Source organism: Tubulanus polymorphus, chromosome 4 (assembly GCF_964204645.1).
Source record: "Tubulanus polymorphus chromosome 4, tnTubPoly1.2, whole genome shotgun sequence".
NCBI lineage: Eukaryota > Metazoa > Nemertea > Palaeonemertea > Tubulaniformes > Tubulanidae > Tubulanus > Tubulanus polymorphus.
The window spans coordinates 1,691,794-1,711,704 of NC_134028.1; the positions used below are offsets into that span (position 1 = coordinate 1,691,794).

General features: G+C 37.0%; 2 protein-coding genes across 2 annotated transcripts; one reads left to right on the plus strand and one right to left on the minus strand.

Moving 5' to 3' along the window:
* The first annotated feature begins 4,062 nt into the window (after positions 1 to 4,062).
* LOC141903177 (cGMP-dependent protein kinase 1-like) lies at positions 4,063 to 14,898 on the plus strand. Its single transcript, XM_074791209.1, has 17 exons — positions 4,063 to 4,938; positions 9,785 to 9,951; positions 10,068 to 10,181; positions 10,278 to 10,383; positions 10,461 to 10,524; positions 10,624 to 10,701; positions 11,073 to 11,167; positions 11,252 to 11,323; positions 11,511 to 11,609; positions 11,685 to 11,772; positions 11,863 to 11,999; positions 12,084 to 12,173; positions 12,582 to 12,723; positions 12,838 to 13,001; positions 13,269 to 13,391; positions 13,485 to 13,614; positions 13,831 to 14,898. Exons 1-17 carry the CDS (start codon positions 4,667 to 4,669, stop codon positions 13,924 to 13,926), a joined length of 2,037 nt encoding a protein of 678 aa, XP_074647310.1. The 5' UTR covers positions 4,063 to 4,666; the 3' UTR covers positions 13,927 to 14,898.
* A 569-nt stretch (positions 14,899 to 15,467) lies between these two features.
* LOC141904093 (uncharacterized) lies at positions 15,468 to 18,755 on the minus strand. The gene is made up of 3 exons (XM_074792552.1): positions 18,520 to 18,755; positions 17,489 to 17,644; positions 15,468 to 16,282 (listed from the first exon to the last, which is right to left on the minus strand). The coding sequence occupies exons 1-3, from the start codon at positions 18,629 to 18,631 to the stop codon at positions 15,990 to 15,992; spliced, it is 561 nt and encodes a 186-aa protein (XP_074648653.1). The 5' UTR covers positions 18,632 to 18,755; the 3' UTR covers positions 15,468 to 15,989.
* Positions 18,756 to 19,911: the final 1,156 nt, after the last annotated feature.

A 19,911-nucleotide genomic window follows, 5' to 3' on the forward strand; every position in this document is an offset into this window, starting at 1 on the left:
GAGGATATAGAATTTCCAATTCAGATTTGCAAAAATATTGCTAAAGCTCTTTGTCGTATTCAATGCATTTAGGTAGAAAACACAACTTTTTGCAAAAGTGAACCTTTTTGCAAAAAATGATTGAGCACAATAGCCTCCATTCTGTGCATCTCTTATATTATTGAGATTATTGAGAGCCGAGTCTAAAGATACATATTTTCATCACTCTGAAGATCGGAGAGACATCTCAATGCGTTTGCACTCATGGCCATATTTCCACCTTGTTAATAGTTATGCGATAAAGAAACATTGTATGTAAACTTCTAATTTACAAAATTACAATTTTCCGACGAAATTGACATTAATAACTCGACTGGTTTGTTTCAATATTTGTTCAAAAGCAACTAATAATCATCATCGAGGACGGTATGACGGACGCTCCAATAAGCTTTGCTCGTAGAGTCGCGCGCCAACCGCGGTTATTAATGCAATGAAGACTGATTGGTGAATTTGGTGTTTCTTGATTCTTTGTCACGACACGTGCCTCACGGAAGCTCTCTATTGGAGAGGATGAACGCAAACATTTATTGCTGCTATTAACCGCCTTTAATTTACTGAGATTACATATAAAGCGCATGTGTAAATTGGTATCCGTCGGAAACTCTCTAGGAATTGAGTCTTCCTGCCCGAGGTGGTGTAAGTGGCAAGTAGGAATCCTGGCTGAAAATTATCAACATTGGATTATACCGTTATCTCGTAATAAAGGATTAGCGAAATTTTACTAAAATTAAATTCAAAACTTTGCGAAGTTTACGAAAGTAAACGAGATGGATTTAGAAAATCTCGAAGATATCGATTCGGATGGATTCGAAGAAGGGGGATCCTCTGCGGCAAACGTGGACTGTCAACAGTCGGCAATGAAACGATCGACTTGCAAACAGATGTATCGCGCTACCAAGAAAAGGAAGCCGACAAAGTCGACAGACCACATCAATGACGACGACCAGTCGACCGATCTAGAACGACAAGACGAAACGATGAACAGTAATCTTTGTCGGTTGGATAGATTTTCCGTCGACGCCGAGTACGGATTCAACAATCGGGATGTTCTCAAAAAACGTCGCGTTGCCGCTAACGCCCGGGAAAGGAGGCGCATGCATTCTCTGAACGTGGCGTTTAATCAACTGCGAGACGTTGTACCGGGTATAAACGGCGATAGACAGTTATCGAAATACGAAACTCTACAGATGGCGCAAAGTTATATCAGCGCTCTGAAGAGTATTCTCGATCTCAACGAAAAATGTTAGCGTGATTTTTACCGGGAAAACACGAAAGACGTTACTCGAAAAAATGTACCCACATTTTCGTTAGTCCGAAGATTGAGAACCGATGCCAATACGAAAAATTGAAGCTGGATTTCATTAGTTCTACTGTTGAAAATCCCGTGTATATACATTTCGTCAGTGACTATGCATTTCAAAATTCATCTCTTCAATTTCATTTCGAATTGACATAGACAAAATTGATTTTTGAGGATAAGGATCAGTTTTATCACGTTAATAAGCTATAGAATAGCTTCATCATTCAGGATCCGGAAAGGATATAGTGCCACAATGAAAAACAGTTTAAAAGGAAAAAAATGAAACTGGTTTTGGATTCAAAGCAAAAAATAGTATACATGTTTATAATATTTGCGAAGTTTGGTGACGTTATGTGTATAGGGTAATATATATTTGTTTATATATGCTGTTTTATTGAAATCTTTTTTTCTGAAATCCTATTTTTCCGCAAGTCTAAAAACGGTCACAATCCTATCTATATTTTATATTCCTATAATCCTGTAATTGTGCAGTACTTTTACTGCTTTGTATGTGAAAAAATAAATGCATAAGGCTAAAAAAAAATTGATACCTTGTTTCTCCGCTCTGCTGAGCTTAAAAGTTGACCAAGCCGCCTATCTACCCTATACATAACTTTTTTTTAAATCGTGATCAATTTTACCATAACAGACCCGGCCGCTATAGAAATGAACTGTTTACAAATTTTATCATATTTTACAAAAATGACCCGGCCGCTGCGGAGAAACAAGGTATCATTTTTGTTTAGCATAATCATAAACAAATTGGCGAAACTTATGATGCATCAAGAAGTGTCGGATCGTTGTGATATTTCAAAATGGACAATTCGTATCGTTCCGGAAGCTATCACGGAGTATAGTATGAGCTCGCGGAATGATAAAGCCGTTTTAAAGTATCCGGCTGATATAAGCAACCACTTAAGTTAATTGGTTTTCATACGTAATGCAGTAAATCATATAATCTATCGATAGTTTTGCGGTGCTTAAAAAGGAGTAACAGTTTAGACTAAGATGGTGTCAACGACAGGCTTGCCTGACTCTATACCATCTTCGCTTGCCAGGGGTCCAGTATCACTCCCGAACTCGCTTCCACCAGCCCCCTGGCCTCACGAAGCGTGATTTCATTACTGGCGCTGTTGCGCATGACGTCATATATCGATTTGCGAAATACTTCCTTGTTCGGTAAAACGTTCGCTGATTGGTCCATTTAACGGGAAAACCAACAGAAGTCTACTGTCGGTTTGTTACAAGCGCTGTGATTGGTACGACCGGATTCTGGTCGGCTAGTAACGACTCCAACGACTCGTGAGGTCAAGGGGTTCGGGAACAGCTTTAGCGTAGTGGGTTCGAATCCCTTGACGGGTGAAGATGACTCTATACCTGTTCAACCTTTTATTCGAATCGCTTTTTTCTGAAAAGCTGCTACATCACATCACCATGTTCGTGAAACGGAAAGCTTATGAGTCCATGAAATAAGAGATTTAATGCTGAAAATAATTGTGCGAGTGGTTGTGCACTACGTCATCAATATATTTGGGCGAGACTGGTTATCGGGCAATTCAATCCAATTGTCGATATATTCAAATTAATTTTATTGATCCTTCTTTATTTCATTTATATCATATTATTCACTGTCGACAATATTAAGCAATATGTACATATACAAATCATTTGCAACACTGTCAATAAACTTTCGAAGTTAGATTTCTTGTTCGATCGTGCTATCACTTTGAATATTGATACAGGAAAATTAAGCATAGCGACACTTATCATATATTATAATAAGAAACAGTAATTTTTGGTCCATTTATCGTTGGTTGCATCATCGTTGCAATGAGAAGAGCTCGTATATTTGTAGAAAAGCTAATAATCTTGGCTTCGAGCAGACGGATTCAGCCACTCCTCGCGTTCGAGGTTTTTTGCCGATCAGACAAGCGACATACTATCCAATGCATTTTTTGTGATACTTGACCTGCATGTGCATGGATTTCTTTGCCAGTTCACCGTCCTTCAGCAGACCTGATGGCCTCGCGAGACTTTGCTACGACACGGAATCCTGCTTGGTTCTACGCCAACAGAATACCTACTAAAGAAGAGTCTTCGTTTAAGATATAAGACGCCCACAAACATGTAGGACCTGCTCAAATTGGCAATTGTTGATAGTGAAGGCCTGACGTCGCCCTTGAAAGAGAATAGATCGAATCGGGATTAGATTAGTTTATACTTGACATATTCACGTTTATTTAAACTTAGGATTTGCATGCATGAAAACCCAATGCGAACAATATCGCTGAATACCGCTTTAAAGAATAACATATAGGATCGTCTTTCTGAATAAAGATATACTTCAAATCACCGTTCCGTGCTGACAGGTGGCAAATAAAGTATTTTCTCATTCAATACAGTAGTTTATATCTTTATTTACATTTAGAAAACCGACACACAGCATTTTAATCATTGAATTCTTCATCAGAAAAATATACATATTACATAAGATTCGTCAACAATTTTTACAGGCAATATTGTTTCCCTTTCCTCGAACAAGTTTCCAATTTGTTCTCTTTCGTGACCCATAGTCGGGGAAAGGGAACATTTTTCCTTGAAAAGGACTATTTAAAAGAATATGAAAACAAAATCAAAGCAAGGACATTTTGTCTATTATTTCACGTTGAGGAAATGTTTCAGAGGTATTTGCTCAAAAAGCGCATAAACAATCCGAGCAATAGCCGTATCAAAATGTTTTCATCATTCGATTCTCGCGTGGGAGGTGAATAGGTTAATATCAGTAACCGGGCACTCGGTCCTTCACCGGGTACTTTACTGATACTACCAGCGCGGCGAAGCACTGGTTAAAAAACAAGCTATTTAAAAATACACACCGCAGGAGCGAATACTATATGAAAACAAGCGTGCTGCGATGTTATTTAAGTAGTTGAGTAAACCAAGTATTATATAGTTACAGAGACGTTCAGAGACTCGAGCATCTGAAATTTGGGAAGAATTGTCCGGTTAACCGGTGGAAATTTGACAAAAACATTTGACAGATAGCGCTAGCGGTCGAACGGAATCAACGAAACTAGGCCGGGAATTTCTGTGCAAGGGTACAAGTAATATTGTGTGTCGTGAACTCGCGCTATAGTGTGTATAGGTAGTGGAACTATGCGGATCTACTACCACTATACATTTTACATTACATTTCCACTATACAAGCACTAAAGAACGGCTCTAGATAGGTCGCAGAGATCTTCTCAACGGTTAATTCGCTGTAATTAGGAAAAGGATCTGGCGACCACAGTTTTAGAATAAGGAGGAACACTAGCGACCGTCATCATGGGAAGTTCCAGTGTCCAGGAACTTCAGAAACTGCTGAAGCTGAAGGACATCAAGATCAAGGAATTAACCGATGTTATTACTGCCAAGGATAAGCGGATCCAGGAATTAACTAGTCAGCTTGATAAGTTTCTGTCCGTGTTGCCCGCCATGGCTCCAGCTGTTAGTGCTATGCAAAAAACCCAAAGGCAAAGGGCACTTGGAATATCGGCCGAACCGTTCAATTTACGCAATGAAAGTTACGTAGTGAAGCGCCATGAAAAAAGTAGCCGGTGAGATATAAATATATATTTTTCATTAATTTTTTTTTCATTAACGAAAGCCATTATTATGAAATCTGTCCGCATTCAACATTCTCACTAGGAATTAATAATACGATTATGATGTATATATATGTATATGCGTGTGTGTATTGTATATATATTATGGTAAATCGCTTGATGCCATGTGTGCCAAGTCGCACTGACTTTTTGATTAGTAGCATGTATATGATGATAATGCATTCTATTGTAGGCCGTTTAGTTCCTATATATATATATATACACTATTTATAAAATCACATTTCATATATCGTTGATAAGTTATCTTCTAATACAAGCCCATTTTAAGAGACTTTAACAACGTTTTCCCGAGCGAAAATCCGCATACCAAATAAAACATTGATTGGGTACCGCTGTTTTTTTTTCCGAGCAACTGGCGAATGATTTCTATCCGTGGTTTCTAGCGTTTCAGAAAGAATGGGATCTCCAAATCTGAAAAATCATCCTAACTATAAGCACCCTTTGGAATGATGCACCACAGCTGAAATACAATGTAAATCTATCAAGTCAACACATTTTCAAAATACATCTGTTGAAGTCATATTAATATTTCTGAAAAGTTATTGACTTCTAGACAACGGTTCTTTGCTATGGAGTCGGAGATAAACAGCTTTTAGAACGAAACGTTGACGATTTTTTGAAGCGGAACGAAAGATCTTATAAGAAACTTGTAAACCTGGTTCAAAGACAAATGAAATATTCTTCACTCAGTCATGTATAAAAATATACGAGAATGGTTATTATCTTCAGGTGCACTTTGTCCTCTGTGTGACACATTTACTTTAGAGATACACCGCACAAAAGACGTGAAATTGAATACCATTTATTAGCTGATAAAAATCCAACTCACAATGACTATTCTAAACCAAAACTATCGCGAGCATGTTTGAAAACAAACAACATGTTCGATTTCATTTCGTGTATTTCGAATCATGATGATATGTGATTATGTGATAAGATATATGGGCGTCATTACATTTCTTTAATGAAGAATCCAATCAATAATTTAGCCGATGTTAATGTCGATGCTTTTTTTATGATTTTCTAAAGAATGCGCGTCAAAATTCCGAGGAAATCGGAATTAGGGTGCAAGGATATTGAATGATATTTTGATAGGTGTTAACATCTGAGAAAGAGAGTTGTGACGTTTATAAACCTATGTTGAAATGGCTGCCCGCCTATTGACAGTTTTCAAATGCTATCGTATGATTTATTTCTTCTGGTAGAAATACGTGAATTTTTTACGCGTTGGAAACTAAAATTCTTGCTACACATAACTAAATAGTTACATGGTATTTCTGTCTGGCTACATCGTTATTCATCCGTGGATATTGATGTCGAATTTGTAAAAATGCCCATAATCTGGGATTATAAACGTAAGCTGCTCGGATAGTTCAACATTTTGCACATTTTGAGTGACAGTTTTTATCGGTTGTTTTGGCAATGTCCCGCGGTCTGCTTTGCATAATTAATGAGATACGCTTCGCTAAACGTTAATAGTAAATAAATCATCAATAAATCAAAACGAGAACGTATTGTGAACCAGATTGATTCGTAGTTTGAGAATTGATAGAAAATGCAAAATTACGTTAGAACGCTTGTAGAAATGATATCGAAATTGTGCACCCTAACTGGGATCGAACCCGGGTCTTATACAGCTTGAGCTACATGTATAGAAGTTTCAAATAGCTGATGAGATCTTGTAGTCGTGTTTGTTGCGAGGTTTTGTTCCGTTGGATGTTCCTGAGGTCGTGAGTATTAACTCGTTACTCACGGATGCCATCTGGCGCAGCTTCTAAAAGTTATACGTGATCGCTCAATGGGAGGGCTATCTGCTGAAGATGGCGTAGACACTAGGAGCTCTCTCCGATGTTAACCCTCGCTTGCTACTGAATCAAAGATTAAGCCTGCGCTGACGCAAGGACTCCGTCGCAGAATGGAAAAAATTAACCTACACTCTCAATCATAGCAAGCATTAGATTCAGGTTTCGTCTCACGTAAAGATGAATCTTTATGTCGTCATTCATTCTGTTTGCCTTTTTGATGCGAACCTCTGCACAGGCGCTATCACGAGTATAATGACTGCAGGTGATGTTACCGCAGGTTTCACATGTTTACCCTCTACAGCTGTGCTATTTCCTGACCTTACCACTTCGAGGCGATCTCTGTGATTGTCATCTTCAGTCGTGCTCACAGCCGCGAGATCGAAACTCTTTATTAGCTATTCGTTACTACCAAAAGTCACCACAACGGAGCAACTATAGCAACAGTTACACATCTTTAACATATCATTTTGGTGTAAGAAACACCAAAACTAAACATCTGGGGCCAGTTCCTCAGTTGAGACTTAAGTCCAAAAAAGGCCTTAAATCTTAAGACTGGTCTTAAGTTGTTAAATTGGCTATAGAACTAAAATAGTCTTAAATTGGTCTTAAGTCTAAGCCATGACTATGGAACCGGCCCCCAGAAACTGGCGGGATTTCTAGATCATTTAGTTGTTGTGATTTTGTCGTCATTATAAAGAGATAAAACTTGTGTTCATGAAGCATTACATTCTAGTATCAGTGTTATATTTTGCACCCGGTGCCTCTAAAACTTTTTTCAAAAGATTACAATGACATCCCAAAGTAACCATTCCGACAACCTTTCCAGGATGATTGCAATGCTATTAATTGCACTGTTGATGGACCCAAGAGTGTATGTTTAATATAACATTGTATTTGTCGACTCTGTTTTATCATCAGTGAGGGATTTTTTATTCATATTCTTCATATTCTACCGTAAATATTATTAGCAGTCATAACATTAACGTGCAAACAAACAGTCACGTTCCTAAATGATTAGAACGTAGTGGTTGGCGAGTTTTGTTAGTATTAATTACTAATATCCGAGATGAAAATCAGCGAACAACCAGTTCAATTCATTCATCTCCGATCAGCACACGTGTTCAGACCTGTTTTTACGAACTCTCCATCTCTTTCACAAGACGTTCATTATTCCAGTTCAGCTGTTCGTATCTAGTAACCAATTTTCGTGGTAAAACTTCGTCAGTTTGGCTTTTTTTCCTGAAGGCGATTTGCTTCAACAATTCAACCACTTGCGGATATTCGAAAATCGGAATCATCATTTGAACGCAATTACACCTCCCGAAGACGTTTAAGGTATCGACTGATGCATCGTCTTAATTATAGATAGATGTGCAATTATTGAATTATATCGATAAGTCGTATGGTTAGCATACTCATACTCAGTAAGTATATGTATCGGTAAGAAATTTAATTAAAATGCCAAGTACTGCGCCAGGGGTGAACAAGTCACATATATTCAATATGATCCGAATAATTAGCTACTATACGGCAGTGTAGGTATGTTGATATTTCGGAGTCGGTTCTCTGATTTGGAATCCCGACTTGCCGCTGGGCGCCGGATAACAATTCACCTGTCAAATGCAGTGCACATATTCCGTCGCTGGATTAAGATTCGAGTTATGCTCGTACGCGTCGAAGATGTTCACTGATCCTGTGGAATGTAGCAACAGCAAAGGTAGTTAAAGAATTTTCAAGCGCGAATTAACGCATTTGCACTTTTTCGCGCATTCGGGACTTTCGTAAAAGAGCGCAACGAGTGAATACACAAGCGATGGGTACACTCCGCGATCTGCAACGGGCTTTGCAAGAAAAAATCGAAGAGCTTACTCAACGCGATCAACTTATAGATGAGTTGGAAGTTGAACTGGATGAAAAGGATTCGCTGATTCAAAAGCTGCAAACTGAGTTGGACAAGTATAGATCCGTTTTAAGACCCGTTACTGAACATGCTCAGTTTAAAATGCCGACCGAAAGGACGAAAAGACTCGCAATATCTGCGGAACCGGCTAATTTTCTTAAACCGCAAGAACTTTTGGCAAAAACGAAACGGATCTCGAAGGCACAGTAGTAAGTGACGAGAACATTAGTTTTTTGTTGGTATTTTATTGTTAATTCTAAGTGTAGGGTTTTACGTCGTTAAAAAGCGTGGTAACATTTAACTGCACCAGGTTTAGCTATAACGCAGGTAAACGTAATAACTTACAAAAACGCATTTGTTGATGTATTTAAGCGTGGACGTAAAGCGAATCTCTTAGCAAAAAGATCTGATGAAAGAGCAGCGATAGCTCAAAGGATCAACTAAAGGTTAGAAAAATCTCTACGGAAGCCTGGGGTTCGGGGGTTTTATCTTATTCTTTCTTATGCTTTATATTTCATTCAACTTCTAATTAATTGCTGTTCAAAAGGATGTTTTTTTTATCATTTTGTATCTAAACCTGCGTCTCGTCTATTACAAATTACATGTATTTGGTATAATTAACATCTCGAGTCGATGTTTGTGTATTTTATACACTATATCACATGACGATTCCTGCCGTAAATTAATTCCGCAATCACGATGTAAGACTTCATCGCATACTGAGATTTGAAACCGATACATTTTTCTGGCTTCAACTAAACGAGTTTCAGAAACAGCGGTCCGACGCAGGCTGTTGATATTGATCCCGCGAACACAAAATAGAAATCAGTTTTTCTTATCGAGATCGAAAAAAAGTAAACAATTTCACTAAAAACAAACAACAATCCACTGTATCGAGGTTATTTCTTTTTTTTTCTAATGCTACTCGCAGACAAACTAGTTGATCCTACCTGTGCATTTGAAACGAAAGTTAATCTGTGATTGATTTCATAAATGTGACCTCCAAGAGATACGGACTGCATAGTTTAGATATCCATTTAATTAATTCTCGAACTGCTATCTATAATTTCAGTTCTAAGGATTTGATAAAGAATGCAATTCTCGACAATGACTTCATGAAAAATCTTGAAATGTCGCAGATAAGGGAGATTGTCGATTGCATGTATCCAGTCTCCTACAAACAAGGAAAGAAGATTATAGAGGAAGGTGAAGTCGGTTCCCTTGTATATGTGTTAGAAGGTAAGTAAGTCATTGTGATCTGTTTGATTTTGATCTTTCGGGCAGATATTTGACAATTTTCCTAAAATATTTAAGTAAACTTCAGTGAATGAGCATTTTATTGTTTCGTGTTCTAGAGGGAACCGTGGAGGTGACGAAAGGTAAAAATGTTTTGGGCAAGATGGAACCAGCGAAGGTTTTCGGAGAGCTAGCCATACTTTACAACTGTACAAGAACGGCGAGCGTAAAAAGTAAGAATGCGATCCAATCGTGTTTAACTTCTTAGCGAACATCGTGTCTTCGTTGATTCGAATATTCAAAAATGTGTTCCTCCCTTTTTTCACCAGCTTTGACCGATTGTCAGTTGTGGGCTATCGATCGACAATGCTTCCAAACGATCATGATGAAAACTGGATTGATGAAACACACGGAGCACATGGATTTCCTCAGGAGGTAATCTATCAGGAGGACATAATATCTATATCTCTTGTATATTGCATTATTTTACATGATTATACATTTAATTACAGTGTTCCGATACTGAAGGTTCTACCGGAAGAAAAGTTGAGCAAACTTGCTGACATAATCGAAGAGGTGAATACGGCCCTGTCGTACCGTTCTTCTGATTATTTGCTTCTGATTTGTTAAATGAATAAAAAAATCTTAATTAATTTTCTTTTCTCCTTCCTTTAGACTAATTACAAAGCGGGTGAATACATTGTACGCCAAGGAGCGAGGGGAGATACCTTCTTCATAATCTCAAAAGGACAGGTAAGGCAGTCAAAGCACCCAATGTTTTTAAAAGATATAAGTTGAATGTAAACACATTTTGCTTAATGCCTTTTTTGTTGCAGCCTTGAACTCCTGCTCCTCATAAAAGGCTTGTCTATATTCCTTTATCGAACATGATTTTATATTTTGGTTATTTCGAATATTCAGTTCAATGTTACATTATATATTTCGTTTCACTGCAAAAGTACTGCACCAGATTTCAAATTAGTTTAAGTTGTTTCATGTCCACTTGGATAAGCATTTTTATCACACGAATCGCTAACCTACCTTTTCTTTCAACTTATCTTTAATTAATTTGAGAATTTGTCTCGCTATAGTAAGAATATTTCTCATTTTGGAATCGTTTTAAGGTTGAGGTTTTGCAGAGGTCAACCGTTCGAGGGGAGCCGCAACTTATTCGTTCTTTGGGTAAAGGCGCTTTCTTTGGTGAAAAAGCACTACACGGGTATGTACTGTGTATACAAGGTGTACTTCATCTTTCATTCGCATCCAAACTGAAATGAACTTTTGTTTGTTAATCTTATTTTAGAGAGGAACTAAGGACAGCGAGTATAGTAGCCAGTAGTCCAGAAGGTGCACAGTGCCTCGTGATAGACAGAGAGTATGTAAATTCTAAGGGCTTGTTGTATAAATTAATCTTGAACCTAAGGCCAGATTTCAAATGGCATTGCGTCCATTGTAACGATAGTAATATACCTGGACTAGAATTAAAATCATGCTCTTAGAGTTGGGTTTCCATTGCCTATGGTTATGTTTGGCAAATTTTATGAATTGTTTCCTGTTTTCAGATCATATAATGCTTTAATAAGCAATTTGGATATCAAAAAGGCATATGATGAAGCTGGTGACATCGGCAAAACCAATGACGATATTCACAAACCAGACAAGTATGATTCATCGATATCTTCGATATTGTTCTTTCATCGAATATATATAACACTTTTGTAATACGTTTCTTTTAGGGTTGATCCTAGATTTTCTAATCTTAAATTGAACAATTTAAGTATAATTGCAACCCTGGGTGTCGGTGGATTTGGTCGTGTAGAGTTGGTGAGTGAATTTATTTGCAATGATGGAAACTGGGTTTCGGTGATCGATTCAGCTAGTCTATATTATTTAACTGATTTGGTTTGGCCGTAGGTTCAAATTGATGATGCTAAGGAAACGTATGCTCTGAAACAACTAAAGAAACATCATATCGTAGAAACGCGGCAGCAAGATCATATCATGAACGAAAAGAATATCATGTTCTCATCAAAATCTGATTTCATTGTGAGGTAAGGTGACTGATCAGGAATAGAAATCATCTCGTGTGTCAATCTATATATTAATCGACAAATGTCATGTTTCTAATTCGGTAGATTATATCGTACGTTTAAAGACAAGAAGTATCTGTATATGCTATTAGAGGTATGTCTGGGTGGCGAATTATGGACAGTACTCCGGAACAGGTAAGAACGAGAGCTGATACATCGAGTAGTAAACACAAACAAGGCTAACCTTGTAGAAGTAGAGAGATAAGAGCTGGGAACTGTACACACCGCGCTATACGCTATGCTTTACAATGACTTTTGACCTATGTCGTCGTGCTTGTAGTGATTGTACAAAATACGATTTCAACCGTGGACTTACTTATAAACTATATGTCCATGTTTCTCAACTTTGCCTGACTTATTCGTAACTGGACATGTCGCCTTTTGGCGTTTTTAAGCAAGCCTTTGAGGGTGCAATACACCTTTCACATATAGATAATGCGACAACTACTAATGAATCTCCATGTACTACGCATAATCTAGATGAAAATATATTTTTGCACCGGACACAACGAGCACATTTAAAAACTGTATATCAATCTGTAGGGGCTCGTTTGATGACCACACCACCCGATTCTACACTGCCTGCGTTCTAGAGGCTTTTAGTTATTTGCACGGCAAGGGAATTGTCTACAGAGACCTTAAACCGGAAAACTTACTGCTTACCACTAAAGGATACTGTAAACTTGTGAGTATCTGCACTCATAGATTATTGCTGTTAGTTCTTTTGGATTAATTGGTGAAGATTAGAATTTTACGCAATGATAAAGTTCTATAAAATCTCTGGATTTATTTGGTTTAGGTTGACTTTGGTTTTGCTAAAAGAATTGGCTTCGGTCGAAAAACATGGACGTTCTGTGGAACGCCCGAATATGTAGCGCCTGAGATTATACTAAATAAAGGTCACGATATATCAGCGGATTATTGGTCATTAGGAATACTTATGTTTGAATTACTCACCGGAACGTAAGTTATTTCAATAGACTCCTAACGGGGCACGATTAGATTTGCGTCAATTTCTTTATAAGCGTTTATCGTGTTATGTTTTTTGTAAAATACATGGGTCCAGTTCCACAGTTCCGAGTTAAGATTTAACTCTGGGTTAAATCACTGAAAATGAACTAACTTTAACTCAGAGTTAACTCTAACTCACAACTGTGGAACTGGGTCCTGGTTTTGATTTAAGTTTTTAATTACTTTGAAGTTTTAATTTTTTCTCCCATTGATTTACAGGCCACCTTTTACAGGATCTGATCCAATGAAAACGTATAATATAATTCTGAAGGGAATAGATTCCATTGAGTTTCCGAGAAAAATCACCAGAAATGCGCATAATTTGATAAAAAGGTTATGTCGGTACGTACCACGCAATATCCATAGATAGTAACTGTCGTAATCTTTAAAACTTTTTAAACACTTATCGTATCTGTGTGCATATTTTTGCTGCAGTGATAGCCCAGCTGAAAGACTCGGTAATTGTCAGGGAGGCATCAAAGACATCCTAAAACATAAATGGTTTGATGGTTTCAATTGGGAAGAGTTAAGATGTCGTACATTAAGTCCACCAATCATTCCAGAAGTAAGTCAGAGTAGTTCCAACTTATTTTAATTTCACTCATTCGTGGCTTTTCTCCCATTAAACAGCACAGTAAAATATAAGATCATAGCGCATTTGATATGATTTTATAAAATGATATAAGGAAATAGTATATAAATCTATGTTCGGGAAATCAGACGTTGGTCTGGGTCGGGTGTGTTTTGTGTCTCGTTTCGATGATTAGTTCTGTATTTTCAGATACGCTCAAACTGTGATGCTTCCAATTTTGACGCTTATCCCGACGATGATGAGATTCCACCCGACGACCTAAGCGGTTGGGATCTAGACTTCTAGATGGACGGGTCGCCGACTACGTGCGCCTTAGTGCGTATTTCTCTACTGATGACGTGTTGAATAATCGTGTGTGGACATATTTTAAATACTCGACGTGCATCACTGCTGATATTATAAAGATACTCTGTTATGTAAAGATTGTTTTGCTGAAAGTAACTAACCTCGACTCCTATTTCTATGAATGGTTGATTTTGTTTGTTGTCAATGACGGGTCTGAGAAGCGTGACGATATTCACCATAGGCAGCAACATAATCAGCGATGGATCTTTGATCTTTGAAGCGCATAAGAATAAGATTGAAATAATTGATAACAGAGAACCTCATACATCGGTTCTAGTCCAGGGTTAGTTTTGCCATGTATAAGAATATAGGATCACGGAATTAAGTCTAATTTATCGTCGTTATCCTCTTTAAGGGTCTTCCAAGGATGAATGCTCGATTCAGTTGATTGTTGAAATTCTTATTAGGTTTTTTTTTAAACTGTTCTTGTTTCTAAACGGGTGAATTTTTAAAGAAAAGTTGCGAACCAGTCGGACTCGTAGACTGCATCTTCTGCTGCAGTTATATGTTCTATCAATGGTGGAACAGCGATTATATTTTGATTCTTAGGATTTATATGATTAATTCCAACTGGCTATAGCTCACCCCTTGATTACAGGAAATATTTCTTAACGCTCAGATTATAAACAAACTAGATTTGAAATACACTACAAGGGAATTAGAACTGTTAATGTTGAAATGTGTCCAATGTTTTAGTGTCGAATTTCAATTAAGGTCAGGTTAAATTCTATGAATTTGAATTCTGCACTGAAAGAGGGTACACTGCTATAGATGTCACACGCTTAATTTTCTATCAAGTAGTAGATTTGGCCGATACACCTGTTACAATACTTTTACAATGTTTCGACACCTGAAATTGGTGTGCTATCCCCCTCAACGTCCAAAATTATTGAAATAAATGTTATAAGAAGAAAAAAGGTTGTTTGTTCCTGAAATTTTATACTTAAATCTCAAGAATATCGTAAATAAATTTGATGTTATTTAATAATCTTGTTTTGTTTTAATCGAGTTGATTTCTGATAAGGAGAGGGCGTGATAACGACGAAATTTGAGATCCTACCCCAGAACCACTCGTAGTTATGTGTAGAGACGTCAGAGCGGCAGAAATTGTAGTTACCACAACGGCATTAGTCTTACAACCGTTTCTTGCAGTGGAACTTTTGAAACGAATCATATTTCTCGGAAACTAAGTTTTACGATCCCTTCCAAACATCCGGATGGAGTATTCTATGATCACATCTAAATGTGTGATTCCCTCGAAACGAATCGCAAAGGTACCGGCAAGACACTAAACGGTTAAATGAGTTTCCTATAGACAGACCGAAGGTACCCGTAAGTAAATTACGACATGAGAATACCGTTATTTAAACTGTATATCTGGTTGTCTGGAGAAATAAATTTCTGATGACGGGAAATGCTACTCAACTACTTGACTTAAGTAAAATCAAAATGGGAAGATTTTAAGCAACATTAGCGTTCAAACTTTTTATTGCTATACTTTTATTTGTATAAAATGTGTATAAAATCATTTAAATTTTGCCGATGCTTTACTTTCGAACATCGAAACAATATTTCCGTATTATGCATAGTTCTTTGAAAGAATATATCTCAAATCGTTATTACCCAAATAAATCCTAAAACAAAGATGAAGAGAATCGATATTCATGAATAAATGTAAACATCGGGTGCGCGTTTAGGTTTTTTTCCCAAACAACATAACATATTTTATATTCTATTATGAAACCGCACAATTTCTCGAAAACGGAGGTATATATATATATGTTAAAGTTGAAATAGTCGAAATAGTAGAGATTGTCCAGCACGTGAATGGAAGGACAATATCGATACAAACTTGTGCAATAATCTTACATCATATTATAAAGTATATACAATATCATACAAAATCAAATGAAATAAAGCACGTAACGTAATCTCTATGGTGATCGAGGAATTAAAACAGAAAACAATGAGATTATTATTTTTTCAATAGCGTGAGAATCGCTTTAATTGCGCCATCGGCGAAGGCGACGCCACCTAGCGAGCTCTGCTCGTTCAATATTTGCTGCGTAACAACATTTGTGAAAATCATTTGGTCGATGTTTGACGCATCTGCCGAATTGATGACGAATTTCTTTACCGTAGTCAATAGATTCTAATCTGGGCATTCTGCGGTTCTGTGCACGATTGTTGTTTCGGGAGTCGATCGATGCGGCATAAAACTGCGCCATACAGTGGAAGCCTTTGTCGCCTGCCAATCTGCCAAGCATGCAACAAGACCAGTGTCTGCGGTCCACGTCTAAAATCATGACAAAAATAGAAGAAATATTTTAAGTAAAGCGTGGAATGACTTTTTCGATCGTTTATCGTGTACAGAATTTTTATGTTATGTTAATTATTATATAAAAAACACAAAATCCGGTTTATTATTTTGATAATAATAAAAAACTTGGAATCGCATAAAAGAAGATCATTTTATGAGTTCAGAGAATTTTAAAGCGCGTAGTACTTTTTCGACAGGACAAACAAGGTCTCCGCAGGGGCTGACGACTGAACTTTTTCATATTCCGGTCAAAAGCTCTTCGAGGGCCTGATGATTCATGTTATACAACTTTTAATAACCCTCGTACGATTGTTATAGTTTACAACATAGATTATATTTAGAATAGTGTTGGTATTTCTCAATTCTTTAAACGAGATTTACTAAAACATTCAATTATGAGCGGTGAAAAGAGAGCAATAAGTGACACTGTTTTGTAAGTAAGTCGTGAGAATGGCGTGATGAGGGCATGGCGTGATATCCTTCGTTGATTCACTGTGACTTGTTCAACTTCTGCCCATGATTTATTATACGTTGAATATAATATCTCTATGTGAAACAGAAGTCTTTGTAACGGTTAGCGAAACGATTCGTATTTGTATACAAAAGATAACATCAAAACTAATTAATAACTTCAGAAAAATAAGACAGATTTAGCACCGACGATATTTCGTATTATAATGATCACTATGTTTTAAAAGCCTAGTTTACCCAATAAAATTTAGATCGAAGAAGATTCTGACACACAATTTCCATTCATTGCGATGTTGAGTAAATAATGAACGTTTCGGTCACTTTAAAGGTCGTTGGCCTACAAGGCATTGTTTTCCTGCATAAAAGTTTATAAATAAGGGTAATAAATGCCGTATATAGGACTGACATAGAATACATATATTCATATGATTTCCAAACGAAGACTTGGACATGCGACAATGTTTCTCGCATGAGGAATGAAATGTAGCGACCAGAGTTGATAAAATCACTATTATCAACGATGTAATTTGATATTGTGAAATCAAATCGAATCTAGTAATGTAATGTATTTGCAAATATGTTTATTCTTACATATCAAATAGTTTAATCTTATCACCTTTATTCACTATACGCGTATATGGAAAACATCAAACATTTTTATGTCTGATGCCGGAGAACTATCGGGGGAGTATCAGAGCGGATGTTTATTACCTCTGAAATATCCAATAATATCAGATGAAGTAACTGGAGCGGGTACGAGTTGTGAAACGTTCCTCGGTTTCTGATTGTTCGTAGCCCGTGAAGAATGAGGTCGTGGTCTCGTCGATTGCTCCCCGAATAACTCGTCCCCAAGTTCCATCAAGTAATCTGCAATTAGAAAATCATTTAAAACCAATTATATTTTTACTATGAAAATATGTGTAAAAGATAATGTTGAATTGGGCACAGTGTATATTTTCTGTATAAGCACAGATGTTTCGGCCTGGATATTCGAAGGTTATTCGCAATGGGCACACCTCTCAGTTTCATCTATGCCTGGCTGCAGAATAAATGAATAATTCATCTCGGACAATAAATTTACGATATATCCCGGTACATAATGTTCATGTATAGAATGTATACGTGTTAAAAGTGCTGTTCTATGGCTAATAATCGAGCTATTTTGTAAAAAGGAGTCCACGACGACTTGCTGAGTGGGTTTTAGGTATATTGGCAACTAATACCCGCATTAGTACAGGCGTACGGAACCATTTAAAAAATTTTGATACCCCTTGTAGTGTAGGCTATATAAATGTATTTGAATAATGAGGAGATCACGCAATAGGATATTCTTTTTAAGAAGTCGAAAGAGCTCCTGTACATGCGTCAGGCTACGAACTAGAATTCTTACACAACCAAGTATCATGTAACATCTATAATGAATGGTAGTAAATCTCGCCTAACACTGACGTGGTCAACTTAAAGTCCGACAAAAACGAAATGATTTTCTGACCTACGAACGTATTTTCCGATCCTTATCTCGGATCAGCTTTGCCTATTTGGTTCAATTAGGCGGGGTTTACTGCAGTCCAAAAGGGTAGAGAGGTAACATCATGTAGGATAGTATAGATCAGACATTTTTTTATGAATTGTGTCTTTACCTGATTTTAACGGTATTTTTTTAAATTTCCTTATTTCAATCACCAGTTATCGTTTAGGTAATATTAATGCAATTATGAAAAACTTTTTCAAAAAGAACTTACCGGTGAAATGCTCGTACCGTATTTCCCTCGAATCCGGCCGAATCGCGTGCGACGCCCAAAAACTACCAAAAACCATCGCCAGCAAAACAATTGTTCTTAGACAATGCATCATCGCTAACTGTGCGCCAACAGATTAGACAAAATATATGTATGATGCTAATGTAGGCTACTAAAGTATGCGTTGATTAATGATTTCCGTGGAACACGACACGTAGAATATGAACTATATGATTTGTTTGCAAGTCGTTCGCTGATAGGGTCTCATATTTGAACAAAGGCAATCTATTTCCTGTCTTTCATACGCGCTAAAAGACCTGCAGGTACTTGAGCCACTTTCTTGTAAGTAACGAACGCCATGCGCGCCCGTCCAATGAGAATATCTGGATTCGAATCCAAACCTTGATACGAACACGTACTCGAATAGGGACATTCACGGTTTTTGCGTAGTTCGTAAAAATAAAATATACAATGAACTGATCAGTTAACATTGCACCATCGATATCAATCATTGAATTGACTGGCAATTTCATACATTATGCAACTCTGTATCAGTCAGAATACTCTTTGTACTCGTAAAAAGGTTTTTGTACGGAGTCCTTATCCGAGGATTGATTGATTAATAGTTTGATTCTGTAACTTAAGCTACTTTTCCAGAGGTTGATAAACTAAAAACATATAGGATACTTTTCATTTAAATCAATCATTGATTCATTTTCATGTATTAACACGGTACAAACGTGAATGTGATGAACTGTATACATGTTTATGTTTAACACGTAGATAATTATATATTTCACTTCAAATATTTATGTTTCATTTACATTAGTTATTAATTCACCACATTTAATTACAGCATAGTGTATAGTTGTGTCAATTTCTGAGGCAAAGGGCGCATAACCGTCAGCATATGCATATAAATACAAATATGTTTTTTCTCTCTGATTCTAGAAGCCATTTCATTTGATAATCGCCTAGAAACCTGGTATATTCATTCGTTCATTTATCTAGAATTCGTTTTATTCATTTTCCGCATCGGGTCATTGGCACATCTGTCGCCACTGTAGAAGCGATAGCTAACAATGTTTTTTGATCCACCGCTGTATCGTAACTACCTTAACAAGCGTGTGATTTTCACATTATGCATGCAGCATAAAAATATAAATGAAATCAACTCAATCGACCAAAAACTTTTGCTTCGATCGATGTTTCTTTATGTTTCTTTCCAGGCGGCATTTTGAAAGGAAAGACAGAAACGGGCTTTTCAACAACAACAACAAAAACACAAGAATTAGATAACTGCTAGATATATTGTCCTACTCAATATCAAAATATCTATACAAAGCAAAAACAAACATCTTTAAAATTTCAGATTGGTATTCACCATCAGGTTCC

Bases quoted from the DNA above. Each gene is read 5' to 3' on its own strand.
- LOC141904093 (XM_074792552.1), bottom strand. From the start codon at position 18,631: ATGATGCATTGTCTAAGAACAATTGTTTTGCTGGCGATGGTTTTTGGT. The intron at 17,645-18,519 runs GTAAGTTCTTTT...TTCTAATTGCAG, and splicing joins ACGGTACGAGCATTTCACCG to ATTACTTGATGGAACTTGGG. The intron at 16,283-17,488 runs GTAATAAACATC...TCATGATTTTAG, and splicing joins TATTATTGGATATTTCAGAG to ACGTGGACCGCAGACACTGG.
- LOC141903177 (XM_074791209.1), top strand. From the start codon at position 4,667: ATGGGAAGTTCCAGTGTCCAGGAACTTCAGAAACTGCTGAAGCTGAAG. The intron at 10,525-10,623 runs GTGAATACGGCC...TCCTTCCTTTAG, and splicing joins TTGCTGACATAATCGAAGAG to ACTAATTACAAAGCGGGTGA. The intron at 12,174-12,581 runs GTAAGAACGAGA...ATCAATCTGTAG, and splicing joins TGGACAGTACTCCGGAACAG to GGGCTCGTTTGATGACCACA.